The sequence below is a fragment of the Barbus barbus genome (assembly GCF_936440315.1).
Source record: "Barbus barbus genome assembly, chromosome: 12".
NCBI lineage: Eukaryota > Metazoa > Chordata > Actinopteri > Cypriniformes > Cyprinidae > Barbus > Barbus barbus.
The window spans coordinates 18,143,117-18,163,716 of NC_136740.1; the positions used below are offsets into that span (position 1 = coordinate 18,143,117).

A 20,600-nucleotide genomic window follows, 5' to 3' on the forward strand; every position below is an offset into this window, starting at 1 on the left:
GGATCATCCAGATGGTCTCAGGCAAACTTCAGACGGGCCTGGACATGTGCTGGCTTGAGCAGGGGGACCAATTTTGTCCCTAGTGTCCTTAGACAGCTCTTTGGTCTTGCCCATAGTGGAGAGGTTGGAGTCTGATTAATTGAGTGTGTGAACAGGTGTCTTTTATACAGGTAACGAGTTCAAACAGGTGCAATTAACACAGGTAATGAGTGGAGGATAGGAGGGCTTCTTAAAGACAAACTAACAGGTTTGTGAGAGCCAGAATTCTTGCTGGTTGGTAGGTGATCATATACTTATGTCATGCAATAAAATGGAAGTTACTTATTTAAAAATCATACAATGTGATTTTCTGGATTTTATTTTTAGATCCTGTCTCTCACAGTTGAGGTGTACCTACGATGAAAATGACAGATCTCTCCATTCTTTGTAAGTGGGAAAACTTGAAAAATCGGCAGTGTATCAAATACTTATTTTCCCCACTGTATATATTTAAGAAAAATGTTTAAAGATTATATATACATATACAAACATGCAAATATTTTTATATATATATATATATACATATATATATATATATATATATATATATACATGTGTGTGCATTTATATACATAATAAATACACACAGTACACATGCATATATTATGTAAACCCAAAGTTTTATTTTGGATGTGATTAATCGCAATGAATCGTTTGACAGCAGTAGTAGAGAGTATACAGGCATTTTTAACCTAAATCACAGCAGCATCCAACTGTTTGCCAGTCATAGCAGTGAGCGTTTACTTCCAAGTCTACAATCCGCCACACCTACTCAAACAGAACATTCTGATGAAGGGGGTTAAAAACAGGACAGAAAATAGCTTATTACTTCCAAATTATGTTTTTTGATGTAAAAATATTGATAACATTATAAGTGGACCTCTAACTGCTCTGGGACTTTTACTAATTATGTCACCCTGCTTGTATTGAGATATGTCCAGCTGCAGACCCGCAGCACCATATGTGACAACAGTTTTAGACCACTATTTTACAGCAGTCAGTCCAGATACCTAAAACTTGCTTATTGATGGAAGTATAATGTGTGCTTTAAACGTCAATCATTTCAACATGAAGTGAATCCTCTGAGAGGTTTAAGATCAGCTCAGGAATTGCAGTCTATAATAGTAAAAATATATACAGTGGGTAGCAACATCCAATTCCCTAAATGAGCCTGATAAAACACTATTCAATTTTACACAACCAGAAAGACAGCATATGCAGATGTACCCAATTAAAAATTCAATCAGTTTTATTAAAACAATTTAATAGTGCTGTGTATGAAAAAAAAAGTCTTTTTTGTATTTCACATAAAAAAAATATTCTTTCACATATAGCATCACAACAATAAACTATAAATCATATTTCTCTTATTTGAAATGAACCGAAAAAAGTGCACACACTTTCACTCTTCAGTGACGTCTTTAACAGAACATGTGAAGATTTTTTAATAACCTAGCCAAAATAAAGGGAAAGAGCAGAGTCAGTACATTATCTATTCAGAGTATTCAAGCTTGACCTACAGGTTCTCCTATAAACAAGCTGATATCATTTCTGCTAGCAGCATTTGGTCATTTAGCTCTACCTAAACTATATCTCGTCCAACTGATTAAAAGATGATGATTTATAATGTTTGAGCACTGAACAATAGTACCGTATTTACAGCCACATACATTAATACAAAACAGGGATTTTAACATCCTTTGAAAGGAAGCTTTGAAAGAGACGTGAAATGAAATCCAAACAGTTCTAAAAATGCATATGTAAGAAACAGTAGTACATAAATATCGCAATGTACTTCATGTAAATTCAGTCTATAGCCAACAGCAACAAAAAATTTATTAAGACGCTTGAGGTAATATGAACGTAAGCTGGTGAAAAACACAAAAATGACAAATACAGAACTGCAGAGATGCAAATACTGAGACTAGTTTAAGTTAGTTTCACATTGTTATAGTCCAGATAGAATTTGTTCATAAACAAAAAAATCCTCAGCCTGAATAAGGATATTTGTATAGATCAGCACTGCTCAGTCCAACTCCTGGAGATAAAACTCTGCAGGAAGGAACAGTAGATCTCCAGGAACAAAGACTGTATATGTATGAAAACAGAAAGATATAACACATTAAACAAGTGTTTGAATAGTAACATCTGAGAGTAAAGTCCTTTCATTCACACAAACTTAACCGTTTACATGACAACAGTGCCAAACACATCCACAATATGGGATAAATAATCCGTAAAACCAGATAAACAAAAAAAAGAATCGGTGATCTATAGGCTGAAAATATGGTCCGCTGAGTGGGACCCTTGTGGATTCTTACAGTAAAGCGCAATGTAAACGTAGTATTGTTAATGTGCTAACTGACGCTAGCATCGTGGCACTGGCATAATTCACCAGTACAGTGCTAGACAACACACAGGCGTGCTAACTAAACTTTGCACTGGAGTGTGCAAACGGCACAGCTTTTTTTGAGCCCGGTATCCCAGCATTACCCAAATTTAGCATCACAGTGCTAAGTGCTAAATGAACTGTTAGCACAGAGGTCGACATCAAGGGGCGTCATTATTCTAAGTGCTGTGAGAGCCACAGATCTCTTAGGGTGAAGATATTAAAAGACTGCCCTCTTTTAAATTGTATGGGATACACCAGAGAAGGGGGTTCTGTTAACAAGTCTAACAGGCTGCTGCTCAAACGCCTCTTTCATTCATCGCTTTTTCTCAGCTGCATTGGGGATTCTGTGAATGACCTGAGAATTGAAGAGAAAAAGAGTTTGTATGGTAGTCACAACGAATAAGTAGTTAATAAAGGCTGAAAGCAAATACAACAATAAAACAATAAACAATAATAGAGACAGATGAAAGACTGTATCACCTGTCATGATGTACAGGGAAGTGGCTCTGCACTGGCGTTGCCTGACTGCTGCTAGGGCTCATTAGCATTGCGCTGTAGATGTTGGATGCCACCACCAGTATGCACAGCAGGATGGGCCCAAATATGGCACCCTCCAAACCTAAATAGTACGCACCACCTGCTACCGCGAGGCCGGTCAGATACGGATGTCCACCTCTGCATATACAAATAATATTAATGCAAATTAGGGAGGGTGTGGTATTAAAATATGTACAAACAAAATGAGAACAAATGTTGTTGATAGACACTGACAGATAAAACCAAACTCCCAACACACATTTAAAAAACACAATCAAAGAGGAATATTCTGGGTTAGTGAATTATAATGATGAAAGGGTAAACTGTCCTTTTAAGATGTAATAGTGTTTGGATGACAGTCAACCAAATTTGGACATCAAAAAAAATCAAGGAGTGTAGGTTTACAAGTATAAGTCAAACACACCCTGATATATCAGAGTATATGGCCGTGTCAACAAAGTATGTCGGCAGCAGATGGCAGAAGAGCAGCAGTAGAGCTTTGACTCCCTCTGCCTGTGCCAGCCACAAATCCAACACCGCTGGCAGCGCCGCCCAGTACGTCCCTAAAAACGGCACCGCACCTAAGATTGCTGCCATTGCTGCAGAGAGAGAAAGATAGAGAGGCAAGACAAAATTAAGAACATAAATTTGGGGTCTGCAAGATCTTTTTGATTAAAAATGTTTAAAGTCACTTAAGCTCACCAAGGCTGCATTTATTGAATCAAAAATACTATAATATTGGGAAATATTATTACAATTTAAATAACGGTATTCTATTTTAATATAATTTAGAATGTCATTTATTTTTGTGATGGCAAAGCTGAAATTTTCTGCAGTCATTACTCCAGTATTTAATGTTACATGATTCTTTAGAAATTATTCTAATATGCTCTATTCTAATTTGCTCAAGAAAAACTATAAAAAGCTGCAAAGAGACAAGTAATTTTGTGGAAACCATGATACATTTTTCCATAATTCTTGGATGCATAGAAAGTAAAAAAATAAAATAAAATAGCATTTATTTGAAATAAACGCTATAATTTTCCTCACAAAATAAACAATAAGGACTGTTTTACACCACATGCAAATAAACAATTCATTTTGTCGCCTATATTTAAAGGTTCCAGTTTTCACACTGTGTGCATAAGCAGCTGCAGGCAGTTTTAACACAGCCTTTTTTCATGGAAATTAGATTAGCAACAGACCATACTTATAATGACTTGTATAATATAATAGAAATACTCCAAGACGACATCCAGAAACCTGATATTTTCTGTTCAGAGCTGCATCACAAACACTGCCAATGTGAACATGCAGAACATGTGGTGTGAAACATGCCTAAGACAGGAAGAGGAGAGTCTTTTATGTGTTTATTTTAGTCTTACCTGAGGGGATGAAGACAATGTTGATGCCAAACATTGTGTGTGTAAGCCAAGTATAAAGGCCATAGAATCCAGCCATCTTCAGAGAGGCATCAAACACACCCCTGTACAGAAAACAGAGTGAGACAGAGCAGAAACACAGAGGGATTTTCTCCCCTCAGTTAACCTAATACTGACTGGAGTCGAGTGAATCAGTCTCTCTGTGATAGCGCTCATGAAAATGGGTCTAATGTAACATCTTTGTGTATTCTGGGTGACGGCAGCATCAGCACACACACTGAGCTCAGTTAGGAAACAGTGAACTCCTCTTCTCATTTCACTTTCACGGCTTCTGATATTGTCTATGAAGGGAAAAGTGTGCTTGTGAATGCAACATGTTTTTATCCAAGCCAATTACATTATGCTAATTTCTACTAGAGAAACCTGAAGTTAAGCATCATGCTCAAGGACACCACAGTGCTACAGTAGATTTGTGACCCCATTCATTCTCCATTTTCTGGGTCACCCTTACCTGCAGATGAACCCTCCAAATTTTTAACCAGCATATTATTCCCAGTCAATTTCACCCCCATTTCAGTTCTGATCATGATTGCTGTTAAATGATCTGTACAAATGGGGAAATGGCAGAAAAAGCAGAACAGTCTTGCCCTCTTGTGGTGCTCATGAAGTACAGTATCTATTACTGATGTTAATGGCATAGTTCAGCCAATAATCATTTACTCACCCTAGTGTCATTCCAAACCTGTTCAAATTTCTTTCTTCTGTGGAACGTAAAAAATATATTTACTGACTTTCACTCTTTGGAAAAAAAAAAGAAGCAAAATATCTTCTTTTGTGTTCTACAGAAGAAAGCAAGTTATACACATCTGGAATGACATGAGGTTGAGTAAATGATGACAATATTTTTCAGTTATTGCTTGTGGGGACATGCTTCTATTTTGCTTTAAATATCCCTTTAAGGCTGTGGTTCTCAACCAGGGCCCAGGGCCCAATAGGGGAACTAGGCAAACTTCCAAGGGGGCTGCAGGATGATTTAAGTATATTAAAATAATCAAACTTAATTAAAATGCTTATTATTAAAAAAAATTTAATTTACCTAGACGGACGCTCCCAGCTTCTGTTAATATACACTGCCGCTCAAAAGTTTGGGATCAGTATCAGTTTTTTTATGTTTTTTAAGGGAGTCTATACTTAATATACTTTAAAATATAATTTATTTCTATGACACAGCGCTGAATTTTCAGCATCATTACTCCAGTTGTCAGTGTCACATGATCCTTCAGAAATCATTCTAATATGCTGATTTATTATGAGTGTTGAAACTGTTGTGCTGCTTCATATTGTTTTTTGGAACGTGATACTTTTTTCTTTGATTCTTTGATGAATACAAAGTTAAAAAGAGCAGCATTTGTTTTCTAACAATATAAGTCTTTACTATGACTTTTTATTCATTTAACACATCCCTCCTGAATAAAAGTATTAATTTCTTTAAAAAAAAAATTAAATGTACTGACCCCAAACTTTTGAATAGCATTGTATATTGTAACAAAATGTCTTTTTTAATTAAATGCTGTTCTTTTTAACTTTTTATTAATCAGAGAAAAAAATATTTTTAAAGCCAACAAAAATATGAAGCAGCACAACGGTTTCCAACATTGATTATAAATCAGCATATTAGAATGATTTCTGAAGGATCATGTGACACTGAAGACTGGAGAAATGATGCTGAAAATTCAGCGCTGCATCACAGAAATAAATTCTATTTTAAAGTATATTGAAATAGAAAACTTATTAAAAATTGCAACAATATTTCACAAAATAAGTTTTTTTTTTTTTTTGATCAAATAGATACAGCCTTGATGAGCAGAAGAAACTTCTTTTAAAAAAACATTAAAAATCTTACTGATCCCAAACTTTTGAGCAGCAGTGTATATATCACAGGTGTTTCCTCTGAGGAGGCAAGGGAGGCAGTGACTCCTGAAAATATTGCAAGATAAAGAATTTGTACTACAAAAATAAAACAACAAAAATATTACAAAATTTAACATTGTCCAACAGCGACACCAGCAGGTAAACTTACAGCGGGAATCTGTGTCTCTCTTGCCTCCCCTGAGCCCATTGAGTTTTAACAGAACCCCTAAAGCATGCCATGAGTTTGGATGGGTGTAATTGAGAATGAATGGGGGAAAGTCACATGAGAGGAGGCAATGTTTCCATCACGATATGACTGGATATGACTGGTTATGTTTGGCTGTGATTGGTTCATGTGATGAACACAGCCACAATACAATATAATGGTGTTAATGGGAAGAATAAATAAAAAAAAAGTAGGACAACAATTCACACACTTAGATATAACCACTTTGTTACATCAAAATAAGACAATGAAATGGCTCTGTGGGAGTTTTTAGTGAGTAATCTGCTTGGTGAAATATAAGGCATATCTCTCTGTCTGTGACCAATATTTAACGATCTATGATGACTGATGATCCGAAAAATTCATAAAAGTTAAAAGTTAATTATTAAAAAGAACAGCTGAGCATAAGTTTACAAATATATATACAAATATACTAACTTGATGAAACTCATACTTGGCATCAATAAATAGAATATGGATTACATTGTTAATGTAAAAACATAAAAAATATTTTTATTTTTCTGATAGTGCAAGTAATGTTTATTTAACCAAGAAAATGTGACTGGGACATGCATTTACATTTGATTAAAAAACTGAGGACTTTTCCTCATTTTGGAATGCGAAAGCACACCACTGATAGATAGATAGAGATATATATATATATATATATATATATATATATATATATATATATATATATATATATATATATATACACATACTATCATATAATATTTTAATAGTTAAAGCTCTGTTAATATTAATATTATATTGAGGGCCTTTGAATATTTTGTTAGACACTGAGTGGTATTTGAGAAAAACTAAAAGATCCACATGGACATGGCTTACCTGATGGCCTCTTCCACAGACTGTCCGATAATGTTTGAAGAGGGTCCAGGTTGGGAGAGAGGTGTGAGGCTAATAACCCATTTCACAGGTTTATAGTATTCACCACTGGAGCTCAGTAGGTAAAAAAGTGTGGTCAGGAAAATCACCTATGCATCCAGAGAAACAATGAATATTTAAAACCACATCTAAAATCCAATCCCATCAATCTGATTGTGTATGTGTGTATTACCAGAGACAGGGCAAAGTTGAGCAGTGCGGTACCGCTGTGGAACAGTACGGTGAGCAGCATGGTTGTTGTGGATATCAGCAAGCCAACATTTCGACTCATCACCACCCACAGAGACTCTAATATCTAGCACAGAAGACAACATATTCATCAATCTGTCAAATAAAGACACTCCCCACCACACACACACACAGAGGAGCCTAACCGAGAGCAGCGTCTCGATATTCTCCTGAACGAATGAGGCGATGTCCTGCCAGTCCAGTATGTCCCCCAGCCAGCTGTTCTGCCTGTGCATATGTAGCTTGTGCCCACGGTGTCGTCCAGTGTGAGTCACGTTCTACAACACAAAAAAACAGACTGGAGTACAACAAAAAACAATAAGTCAGTGAGTGTGTGTAATTGAGTAAGGTTTTGTTATTACCTTCACAATCCAGGACTGATAGAGACGGTCCCACAGTTCCAGAACTTGTTTCTCAATCACAGCCGTGTTGTTTACTTTATCACCCAACATCTTATGAAGCTATAATACACACAAACCAAAAATCACTCACATAATAAATGATTATTCAGCTTTACAGACATAAAATATAAATGGTTAAAGGCATGAACATAAAATTTGATTTAAAGTAATAATTTTAATGAAATTAAATATTCCGTTATTTCACAAAAAGAAATGTTTGTTTTCATGTTTAATGAAAATGCATTAACTTTACCTCTGAAACACTTTTTAACCCTATTTACATTACCTTACATTAGCATTTTTTTCTTGTAACTGACCTAGATGGGTCACATTTGAATATGCACATGCTTGTGAAAATGAAGTGCACTGAATTATTGTACACTTGTAGTGTACTTAAAATCTTAAAAGCATATTAAAAACTGTACTTGCAGCTAATATAATTGGAATAAATGAAATAAAAGGCTACTTAAGTTTACTTTAAAAGAGGACATTTGTAATAATGTCAAACTAAAATATTTGCTGTAAAGTACATTCCAAATCATGTTTTAATAATCTGTAGCGTGTTATGCGATATTGCATTCAAAGTGAATATTTTAAATGTACTAAATTGCAGCTCCATCATTACAAATATATTTATATATATGACAAACAGGTTGCAAGAGATTAACATATTTTAGTACAATATAATGTCAGTACATTCAGCAGTACCCTTTAACAATATTTCAAGGACAAAATAATTATGAAATTACATACTGTATAAAGATGTTACGTGGATAAAAAAAAACAAAAACACCCTAACATTCGGCTAATTGTATTTTATATATATATATATATATATATATATATATATATATATATATATATATATATATATATATATATATATATATATATATATATATATATATATATATATAAATAAGCTAAATATATTTTTATTTAATTGCAAATCATTAACATCACTTAACATGCAATTAAGTGTCCAAAGACATTAAATTCAGCACACACTTATATGTATATATTTAAAGTATATTATTTCCATAATTAGTAACCTTTTTTAAGAGTAGCCTATGCTAAAGTGCATTTCTTTCCCATAAGGTCATATTCAAAATAACGCAAATAACATTTGAGGGCAGTGGCACATGAGAACATTTTCAGTGAATAACTTACAGTTGGTTTCTCTCCCAAAGCAATCATATTACTTCAGAAGTCTTTGGAATATATCCCAAGATTCATATGAATTACTTTTATGGTACTTGTGCTTTTTGCCATTTCACTTTCCATTTCCATTCACTTTCGCTTTATCTGTCTCTTCAAATGTTATGAATGTTGTTCCATTTAGTCTTCAACAGCACTGTCTTCTCTTAACTCTGACCTTATGTGTGATCCATTCTCTCCCATGTTGGTAAACATTTGTGGCAGCAGAGTTTAGAGCCTTCTGGACAACTTGGGCCTCTGGGAGCCAACTACACAACACACACAAACAGTCAGTTGTGCAACATTTCGAGAAGATTCCTAACTTCTAGTGAAAGATAAGGGTGTATTTCAATTTACTTGGCCCACTCTGGGTGGTTGGACACAGTCTCGTTGATCAGGTTACTGGTGACCTCTATGATATGAACACTCTCTTGGTGCACCTGTGAACAAAAATACAATTGGTGAGAGATGATACGTACGGAGTGTGGGAATAATTAGCCCAAGGACAGTGGTTTGGAAACACGGTACCATAACTGTGAGCAGCAAGGCCATGAGCAATGTACCAGTTACCAGCAGGAAGATAATGAAAATACTGATCAGTTTATCCAAAGAGCGCTCCAGCCACACTATCATCTGCAAAGAAGGAGAGAAAGAGAGTTCAGTTTCAACAAAACAAATCAGATCATTCATGCAAGTGTGTGACAACACAGAAACCTGCTTCCCTCTGCCAAACCTGAGGAACAATGTTGTGTTCTTTAGTTATGAATACCTTAAAGTAAAATGCTCACCTCTTTCAGTGAAACAATACCGTTCACCCAACAATGAAAAATATGATCCTTGTGTTTTTCTCACATTATGTCAAGTCTTTTCAAACCATGCAATTGCATTGTGTGAGGAAGAGACAGAAATTAAGATTAAAGGGGTGGTGGACTGCTTTTTTCTAGGCCTGATTGTGTTTATGGGGTGCAGTCTAACATGTGCTAATGCTTCATTTAAAGGGGTCATATGATGCGATTTCAAGTTTTCCTTTCTCTTTGGAGTGTTACAAGCTGTTTGTGCATAGATAAGATGCCTGAAGTTGCAAAGACTAAAGTCTCAAAACCAAAGAGATATTCTTTATAAAAGTTAAGACTTGTCCACACCCCCTAAAATGGCTCATTCAAACAAGCCCCCTCATGTCTACGTCACGATGTGGGGAGATTTTCATAACACCGCCCAAATGTATACGCAATGAAAGAGGGCGGGATTTTTATTCTGGTTGTAGTATTGTTGCTGCCGCCAGCGCCATGTCGTGGAGACGCTGTGTTTTGTTGTGAAAGCGATACTACTTTGTTTGGGCTTCCAAAAGAGGACACAACTAGAAATCAGTGGTTAAGTTGTATTTACAACACTGTTCCAGAGCAGTACAACGCAAATATTCGAGTGTGTGCAGCACATTTTACGGAAGACTATTTCCTGAACCTGGCAGGAGAGTAGCCTACAATGCTGGCTTGCTCAAAGGCTGTTTCTATAAAGTGGGGCAATTCCAACTTTGCAAGGACAGTCTGGCCCTTCTGACCCACAGCCTGTAAGTATGTTTCTGCTACTGACGATTCAAACATGAGTTTTGAGCAGGGTAGAGTAGTGCTTGTTGTTTGTCGTTTCTCCGATCACAAACGCAGACATGGTAATACATGTAAAAAGACCGTATAAGTCATTATAATCAGTAATTATGTCCCCACTGGTTGCAACAAATGTCTCGTTTGTAATGGGTTTTATTGTCGACATTTCCGTCACACGCTTGAGGTATTTGGCCGATCACAACGAACTGGATAGCTGGCCAATCAGAGCACGCCTCGCTTCTCAGAACGATGAGCTTTGTAAAAATCAACGCATTTCAGAAAGGCGGGGCATAGAGGAGTAACAATAATGTACAGTATGTGGAAAATGTTTTTTTTTTTACTTTAAACCACAAACACATTGCATTACACCAAATACACAAAATATTGTTCTTTTTAGCAACGTCATATGACCCCTTAAAAAAAACTAACAAAAAAACCCCCATTATTTTTCACATAATTTACCTTTGTTACATCGCTCTGTTCCTTCTCCTATGAACACTCTGATGATTTCCTAGTTTTATGATTGATTGGTTAGCTGGTCCAGTGTGTTGCGATTCGCTAAACCGCCTAGTGCAATCCAAAAACGTCACACCCCTCACCTCATGGCCTCGCCCCATTTGTTGCATGTTCCCAGGGGCAGGGTTTATGAAAATTTCAGGGTTTGTGATATCATCAACCCAGGAAGTAACTCGTTGTAGTCCCTACCAGCCTTAACTGTAGGCATTAAACTGACATAAAACAATATCTCTTTGTTTATGCTCAAACAGCAACATTACACATTACCTAAAGTCAAAAAAGTGAAAATCGCAATCAACCACCCCTTTAAAATAACATTTTTGGGTGAAGTTTCCCTTTAACATTTTAACAGAGGATCCATGGATCAGTTCTGAGCATCAGAGAAGTTCAGCCTTATTTGTATTTTTGGACATAACCCTGTGAAAATATTAATAGTAAACATTCTGTTGAAAACTCACACATGAAACTGACTCATAAGCCAAAGTCATGCTGATTTTCCTTTTTAAAGCACTCTGACACCTGCTAACCTGTTGGATGACTAAGCAAGACTATCTGCTGAGTGAATGAGCTAACAGCACTGCTGATGATAATCTTGTCAGGAGACAGTGAGGGGTCGTAAACAGGAGGAGGTGGGCATATTTTTGTTTTTGGCAGGTGGACTCGGTTTCTCTGCTCACCCATCTTCTGTTGGCCCTGCGGGCAGCACTTGCATGTCTAATCCTGTTCTCTGGTTCCGTTAGTGCTAAATGTTAACATTACACACAAACCTGGAAATGTTCATGACAGATTAGTACAGAGTTAAGGAAACTGAAAAAAGACTAAAGACTAAAAGAACAGAATTACTCCTCCTCTTATATTTAAAGCCAAATATGAAGTTTAAAAGCAATGCTGGCAAATGCTGCAGTATTCCTGAGGGGAGGGACATACTATCAGACCTGAAAATAACTTCTTCACCATCTGCTCCTGTTGAGCCACAGTCAGTCTCATCTGAATCTGACACAACCCATGAGAAGCTACTGTACATGGAACATTTACAATGGCATAAATCAGAAAAAACAAACAATAAAACAAATATTCTTTAGCAGAACATTTTCAGAAAGGAACGTTTCAGAAGCTATTATTAGAAAGATTGTAAAGACGTTTTAAACTTCGAAACAACATACAAACAATCATGCACAACCAGACATGGAATGCACATTTAAAAGGTTTCAATTTGAACATTATGGTGAACACTATGTTTTAAAGGCTTTGCTATTAAGCCATTAGTTCCATATGATATTCTTCACAGAAATCCCATAATTCATTGCAACAATATAAACTCAAGATGGCAGACAATGCTAGAGAACTGTACACTTATGTACAGTATAAAAAGTTTGGGGTTGGCTCATCAAGGCTGCATTTAATCGATCAAAAATACAGTAAAGCAGTAATATCATAACATATTATTACAGTTTAAAATAACTTTTTTTGGAACTTTTTAAAGATTTTGAAATCTAATTTATTCTTGTGATGGCAAAGTTGAATTTTCAGCAGCCATTAATCCAGCCTTCAGCATCACAAGATCCTTCAGATATCTTTCAAATATGCTGATTTGGTGCTCCAGAAACATTTACTATTAACATTGTTCCCCAAAAAAGTAAAATACTTAAAGTTCACACACTCAAAAATCAAAACGTCACAAGCGATATGAAAACTGTGTAATCAATTTACTGAAAAAAAAAAACAAAGCATCAAGGCAAACGTTTCGGTCACATGTTGACATTTTCAATGCCAAGCTCCAATTTGATGTATAATATCAATTGCTTTAAATGTACACATTGTGGTCTTTTTTTTTCTATCTTTATTACTTTATATTTTGATATTGTGTAATTTAATATATTGATTAACTGATTTGTATTTATTTATTTTTTGATCAGTGCTTGTTCTGATTGATCAAGTGATCTCCTAAATCATCATGTAATTTCTTAAATCAAGATGGCTCCTTGTTCCAACATTGTTACCTTGGCATTGAAAATGTGACCGAAACATTTGCCTTGTTATTTCAGTAAATTGCTTACACTGCTTTCATCTCGCTTGTGACTTTTTGATTTTTGAGAGTGTGCAGACTTTTTTCAAGTATTTTACTTTTTTGGACTACACACCTCGGCTGGATTGTTTTGAAGGCGCAGTGAGTCTGTCTGTTTTTCTGTTATCATTGTTGAAACCATGAAACCATTTTTTAAGGATTCTTCAATAAATAGAAAGTTCAAAAGAACAGCATTTATTTGAAATAGAAACGTTTCAACATTGTCATGTTTAATTTATTTAATTATGCCTATGTGATGTGCAGAGTTTCCTATGTAGAGCGCTACTTATCACTCACTCCTAAGATCATCACTTCTACTTTCGAGGGCAGTAGGCAGCTCACTAGTTCTTGGAGCAAAGCTTGTGTGTCTACTTAGAACCAAACCGAAGAAAACCCCTTTACCAAACCCGCCCACGCCTGAAATACCCAGCAACACCACCAGCCTTGGTTTCAAGAGACCAAAGCATCCCTTCTCCCAAACTGTCTGTTCTCTCCCTGCATGCATCTCACACACTCTGAAGACAACCAGCCCAACCATCTAGAGCTGTGGAACAGATTGTGGACTTTTGCATTTTTTCTGTTAGTTAGTACGTCAGCATTTCAATCACATCCAGAGTCACACGCTCCTTTCCACAGCACAAAGCGCCACACAGCCATAAGCCAGTAAGCTAAGCAGAGCTCAAAGATGGAGGGGTGAAGTGGAGAGGGGGAAAGCATCACTCCGAAGCTTTTATTGGGTTCGCACACTGTCATTCTTTCATTCTCTTGCCCTTTGTTCTTTCTTTCTCTTTTATACCTGCCATCACAAATTATTTACCTGCTTGTTAAGCCACTGCCAGAGCTTTGTGGAGGGAGACAGAGAGACAAACGATTATTAGAAACAAAATGCAGGAAAGCAGCAAACATCGTGGTTTCAAGGCAAAAACGGAGCAAGACCGGATGGTGAAGTTACAAGAAGAGATTCATATTGAACAATAAAGACAAGGTATGATGTGGTGACCTTTTTCAGGGACAAAAAAAAAATCTGCTATGATTGTCCTCTTGTGAGTGTCTTCATCTTTTTTGTTTTTTTTATTCTTGTGAACAGTCAGTGATAGATAGGATGGTGATATAACAACACTTGCTACACTTTCTACACATGCAAATCGGTGGGCAGGGGCTAAACAGGCAGTGATGTAGAAGCAGGCGTTGATCTTCTGTGGAGATAGTGTTTAGCCACACTATTAAGTCATAAAGTGGCACATTCCACAACCTGTCGTTTTGGCAGATTGGCTTCAATATAAGCTTTTTTAGTACAATCGCCTCTTATATATCAAAAGTTCTTATAGTACAATGGCCTCTTATATATCAAATCTCAGTTCATGACCCCTTTAAATGGACTGCTGATGTTTAATTTTCCACTGAGATTAAACTTTGAAGACACACAACTCACAGAAAATGTATGTACTGGATTGCTTGTGTAACTTAAATCTTTGAAGGTCTTATTATATTTCTTACAATTTGACTGAAGTCTTGAAGTCATGTTGTAGTTCCTTGTTAAGTCAGCAGTTACCAGCTAATAACAGTTTAATGTTCTCAAGCTAATTTTACTCTCATTTGTTCGCATGTTTTCAGTGCATTTGCTCATAAAAGCATGTGTGACTCAGCATGCTAAAGAATGAGAGAAGGCAAAGCTAGGTTACTCTACTGGATTATTATGGGGTCAGAGAGGAGCGGGCAAATGCTTTCTTAGAGGTGTAGGATTTCATCTAGACTGACTGCAACAGTGGGCTTTCATTCTTTTTAGACAGTCCAAAAGATCAAACACATTAAAATGAAAGTGACATTTTCAAACTGTGGGCTCATTTTTGTGATTTCCTCATGTCACAAACCTCCAAAAATACATGAAAAAAAAAAAACTACCCAACTAGAAATACAACATCACCGTGCACAAACTAAACATAGCTACTCTTAATTTGATCCGAGTACTTGAGCTAATTTGAGAAACAGGAAACGTACCAACTTTTAGGTTAATAACATTTCCTTATAGAATTACTCGCTCACATTGAAAACAGATTATGTAGAATATTAATTTAGTTCCCAAATGCCTCTACAAGTAATGATATAAACAGAAACATCCACATCCGACCTTCATAGCTTTTATTCTGTCAGTTATGAATACTTCTTGTCTTAGTTGAAAAAAAGAAAATTAGCAAGCCACAACCACATTCAGTTCCGCTTTGTAATCACAGATCTGTCACCTCCAAAAATAAGTGTGCGCATGTGGTGACAACTACCAGCAGTCAAGTGTTGTGAAGGACAGTGGGTGAGCAGACAGGCGAGTGCTTTTGTGTGTGCGTGTATCTATATAAGATATTACCTTAGTGTCGACCCGAAGCAAGAACTGAGCTAGGCCTTTGATTGGTCCAGGCAGCAGAGCACCCTGTCTGTCTTTGACAAACTTTTCAGAAGCGGCCCACCATTTCGCTAGAGTCCGCCCAATGAAGTCCTTCATCCCAAAATGGACAACCATCTTCTTCAGGACCCAAACTGGGAAATATAACACCCATCCATGAAAACATGCATACTATCCCACACTTGTGACCTTAGGACCATGAACACAAAATTTACCAGCAACAGGGATGGGAAGTAACTGTAAGATCCAGAGGTTGAGCCAGATCTGCACCAGCACTATAGCCCACGCAAGCAGCACAAAGTAAATATCACTGGCCTTCTCTTTGGGCTGGATACCCCTGAAATCTAGTCTGCTACGCCGCCGGGATGAGGGAATGCTAAAGAGTCTCTTCGGGGGGTCCATTGCGTCTGTGAGGGGAAGAGGAAATCTTTACTAATGATGATAGAATTGTTGTTACCATACTCTGAATTTCTAGCCTCAGTATTTCAATACCTTGAAAAATACTGGCATTTGATACAATTTTCGATACCACAAGAAAAAAAAAAGCATAACATTTAATCGGTATCTGAGTGAATTTACTTTTGACCATAAAGTATTTTTTATCAACTGAAACTATATGACATTCCTTAGGTCTGATAGCTCTGAGTTGATTTCTATAATACTACTACTTCTACTAATAATAATAATAATAATAATTAAAAAAAAAAATAGTATATGAAAAAGTATAGTAAAAAAAATAATAGTATATTATTTTACTTTACGCTGCAGTACAATTACAATAAAGAACTGGTGGAAAACTGCAAGGAAGACTTTTACTATGAAAACAGGTTTACGAAGGCTTCTCAGTACAAATCTAGTCAAATTCTGTAATTATATGTCCACAGAAATGTTGGAAATTATATGAATGTAAAAATAAAATTTAACCGGAGAACACTGTGCTCCCAAAATGCACGTTTAAAGGGATGGTTCACTTCAAAATTTAACTTTTGTCATCAATTACGCACCCTCATTTCGTTCCAAACCTGTATGAGTTTCTTTCTTATGCTAAACATAAAAGAATATTTTGAAGAATGCTGGTAATCGAAAAAAGTTAATGGTCCCCATTAATTTCCACAGTATTTCTTTCCCTACTATGGGAGTCATTTGGGACCAACAACTGTTTGGTTCTTCAAAATTCTTTAAAATATATTTTTTTGTGTGTGTGTGTTCAACATAAGAAAGAAATTCATACAGGTTTGGAACAACATGAAGGTGAGTAAATGATGACAAAACTGTCATTTTGGGGTGAATTATTTCTTTAATCACAGCAAATGCAGAGATCAGCTCTGAGACACTAAAAACACTGGATCGTGAGCTTCTCACATGTAAAAGAAAACAGTCCCTCGCTTCACTCTGAAACATGCAGCAAAACAGACTATGTGCTTATTAAATTAAAATACACACACTTCTGAAAGTCAGTCATAACCTGACCCACACAGAATCTTGCACATTTAAATAATTTCTGCAGAATCCCACAGATTTTCCCTCAAAAGGGAAACAGTTCTGCAAATAACTTCAAACATCTACATGACTTTGAATTAACAAAGCAAAAGTGGTCTGTTATCTTTTTTGTGTCACCTTTGGATTGTTCTGTGGTGCTATTCTCTTCCTGGATCTTTTCAGCATGGCTGACGTTACTGCAGGAGATTGCCATGAAGATTTTATTAGCAGCAATGGAGAGCACCTGACCAGGGAGCTCACCTATACAGAGAGAAGAGAGGAGTAAGAGTCAGAGGACATCAAGAACAGAGGTAAATCATGTGAGAGCTGGAGCCTCAGCCTCTTCACCTTTCCCTGGAACAGCAGGCTTCTCCTGAGAACCCGCTATTAGCAGTAACACCACCACCACAAACATAGGCACACGCCAAGATCCTGTCAGAGAAACTGAAAAAAAGAATATTTGGCATTCCTTCAGTAACAGGATTGTAGGTCAATACTAAAATCCAAACAGGGTCATTCACCGGTTCAAAACAGAAAGGTCTTACCCAGGTAGAAAATAAGTGCTGCCCATACAGGCACAGACAGTGTACGCAAGTAACCTTCCATGGCAGGCGTCCACTTAAACGCCACAGCCAACACGTAGCCCACAACTAAAGTGCCAACCTGAGAAAGAGAAAGACAGAGAACATATGGGCATCTCTGGTAACCACTGTGCCTGCAACAAACATTTGCCACCGATCTATTTATAATCACAAAAACCCTCAGTATGTTCACAGCTCTCACAGGCACTGCGAGGGTGTATCAAAAGACACTTCAGTTAAGTGGGTCAAAGGAATTGTTCTACCAAATAAAAAAATTATGTCATAAATTGTCATAATTATCCAAAAATTTATATAGTTTATCATTTTCTCCTTCCTGTTCTCTTAAAATAGAGCCAGTTTCACTGCCAGCTTCTTGAATAAATCAGCACCTTAAATTTTTCTTGTTATTAGGGTTATCACAAGGTTCTGTTGGATGGAGATTTTGTGGCCAATAACAATTTAGACTAATAATAGACATCGCATGACATGTAAGAATTAAATTAAGCACTAGAGAGAACTAAAAAAAAAATCAGATACTGAGGTAATTAAATTGAATGTCAGGGTGAAATTTAGTCCTGTAGAGTTCTTGTAACCTTTAGAAGAACTTAAAATATGTCTTATGATCTATCATCTGGCCTGTGTGTAGCCAAAGGGACATATTTTCAGAATCTTGGGATGTCATGCTCCAATTCCCATTCATATATTGAGCATTAGTTCTAGATAAGGTGACACTTCACATGGCCAGTTGTGTTCAAGAATACTTTTCTATACAAATATTTGCACATGGTTAGGCTGTCCAAAGCCAGATGTGGTAATACAGAGGTTGACAAATTTGCAATGTAAATATATGATTGCCTAATGGATGAAAGAGAGACAGAATGTGACACACCATGATGGTGCTGGACACTGACAGAAATTATTTAGCTTTAAACACTATAAGATACATCTGACCCTAGACCACAAAACCAGTCATAATGGTCAATTTTTTAAAATTGTGATTTATTCGTCATCTGAAAGCTGAATAAATAAGCTTTCCATTGATGTATGGTTTGTTAGGATAGGACAACATATTTGGCTGAGATACAACTGATTGAAAAATGGAATCTGAGGGTGCAAAAAAAATAAAAATATTGAGAAAAATCTTTAAAGACTTTAAAGTCGTCTAAATGAAGTTCTTCACAATACATTTTACTAATTAAAAAATTAAGTTTTGATATATTTACGGTAGGAAATTTACAAAATATCTTCATAGAACATGATCTAAATATATAATATCCTAAAATCAATCATTTTGACCCATACACTGTATTCTTGGCTATTGCTACAAATACACCCGTGCAACTTATATGACTGGTTTTGTGGTCCAGGGTCACTATATATTATATTACCAAACTTTGTTACAAAATTGAAAAGTTTATTTGTATGTGTTTAAGGTTATTGAAAACAATTATGAAAGTTAAGTATCATTACTAAATGTACATACATTCTTGAATTATTCTGTTATCTAAGTAGGACTGTTATAAGTCCCTGTCCCACAACCACTATGCCACCTGTGCAGTCTGACAGGAGGCGTGTCTCTGTCCCATTCACAGACAGAACTCACCCACGCCGTGCTGAAACAATCCAGGCCGAGACAGATGACCGTACAGACGTGACTGAGGATCACCTGCATGCCAATGACGCTCCAGAACAGATATAGGAAATAAAGCAGGGGTACACCGGCCCCAACTGCCAGCAGTACATTGAGCCGATCTACGACCAGTCCTCCCAGAGTTTCCACCCCGTAGTTCACGCACCACACCGGCACCAACAGAGTCCCAACCACGATCGGTGTGCCGCTGTCCTGCAGGCTGCTGAGCCAGGAGCGGCAGAGGCGGGCGAGCGAGTATTTGAAGGGGTGCAGGAAAGTGCCGCACAGCACTGCCCAAAGCAGCGGCCGCAGAAAAGCCTCCAGGATGAAGTAGACCAACACGGCTGCTCCGCAACAGATCGCCACGAAGATCATCGCTCCCGTGTTGTAGAAGGCCTGTTTGATGTTTTTGTCAAACTTCAGGGACGTCTGTTGGCTCAGTAGGTGGCTCACCATCCCGACGGCTGGCTGAACGGTCTCGCTGAACGAGACGTAGTGTGGCCGGGTGCGCGGGGTGTCCGGCTCGGTGGCCGCGCCTGGACCAGGGTCCTCTGTGTCTGCCATGCTCGCTGGCGTCGCTCTGCTTCTGTCCGGAGGATCCACTACATAAGGAAATGCGGGCTGGGCAAAGAGTGACGTGGCGTGTACGTTGAAGTCTGGGAAATGCAGTTAAGTTACAGTGTTTATGGTTTCTCTGCTACACTGAATCTTATGACTGAAGTGAAGATATTCTTATGCTATTCCGAATGCCGCAGACACGCAAGCATTACCATTTAAAATACAATAATGTATTCATAACTATCAAATATATGGTGAAATGACATAAAAATCGAAATGCTGAATAAATATTATAAAATATTTAATGAAAGTAGTGGTCCCCTGGAGTTGTCTCACTGGTTGGCTACTGTTCAACAAAATTAATTTATTTTGAAATAAAAATCACACTAATGACATCACTAGACTTCCTTCTTCCTATTTTCTGAAGATCTTTGAAGAAAGGCCCCTGAATAGTCCACTGTCTCTTTTAAGTTATCAGAAATCAGCAGTTCCAAACTTTCTTTCTTACATAGAACATAAAACAATTATTTCAAGAAATGTCTGATATTTGCTCTAT

The 20,600-nt window shown here is 36.9% G+C and overlaps 1 protein-coding gene across 2 annotated transcripts; it reads right to left on the reverse strand.

Annotated features, from left to right (window-relative positions):
* Positions 1-639: 639 nt before the first annotated feature.
* Positions 640-20,107, reverse strand: LOC306878173 (transmembrane protein 245-like). Of its 2 annotated transcripts, XM_079430352.1 has the most exons (18): positions 19,460-20,107; positions 17,821-17,938; positions 17,624-17,719; positions 17,414-17,536; positions 16,012-16,203; positions 15,761-15,930; positions 14,219-14,242; positions 9,748-9,852; positions 9,577-9,659; positions 9,398-9,488; positions 7,984-8,082; positions 7,768-7,899; positions 7,566-7,688; positions 7,337-7,482; positions 4,354-4,454; positions 3,393-3,567; positions 2,912-3,106; positions 641-2,786 (listed from the first exon to the last, which is right to left on the reverse strand). In XM_079430352.1, the coding sequence occupies exons 1-18, from the start codon at positions 20,048-20,050 to the stop codon at positions 2,741-2,743; spliced, it is 2,610 nt and encodes an 869-aa protein (XP_079286478.1). In that variant the 5' UTR covers positions 20,051-20,107; the 3' UTR covers positions 641-2,740. The 2 variants fall into 2 exon arrangements, with proteins under 2 accessions (XP_079286479.1, XP_079286478.1); XM_079430353.1 differs by lacking the exon at positions 14,219-14,242 and having other exon boundaries at positions 640-2,786.
* Between the last annotated feature and the right edge of the window lie 493 nt (positions 20,108-20,600).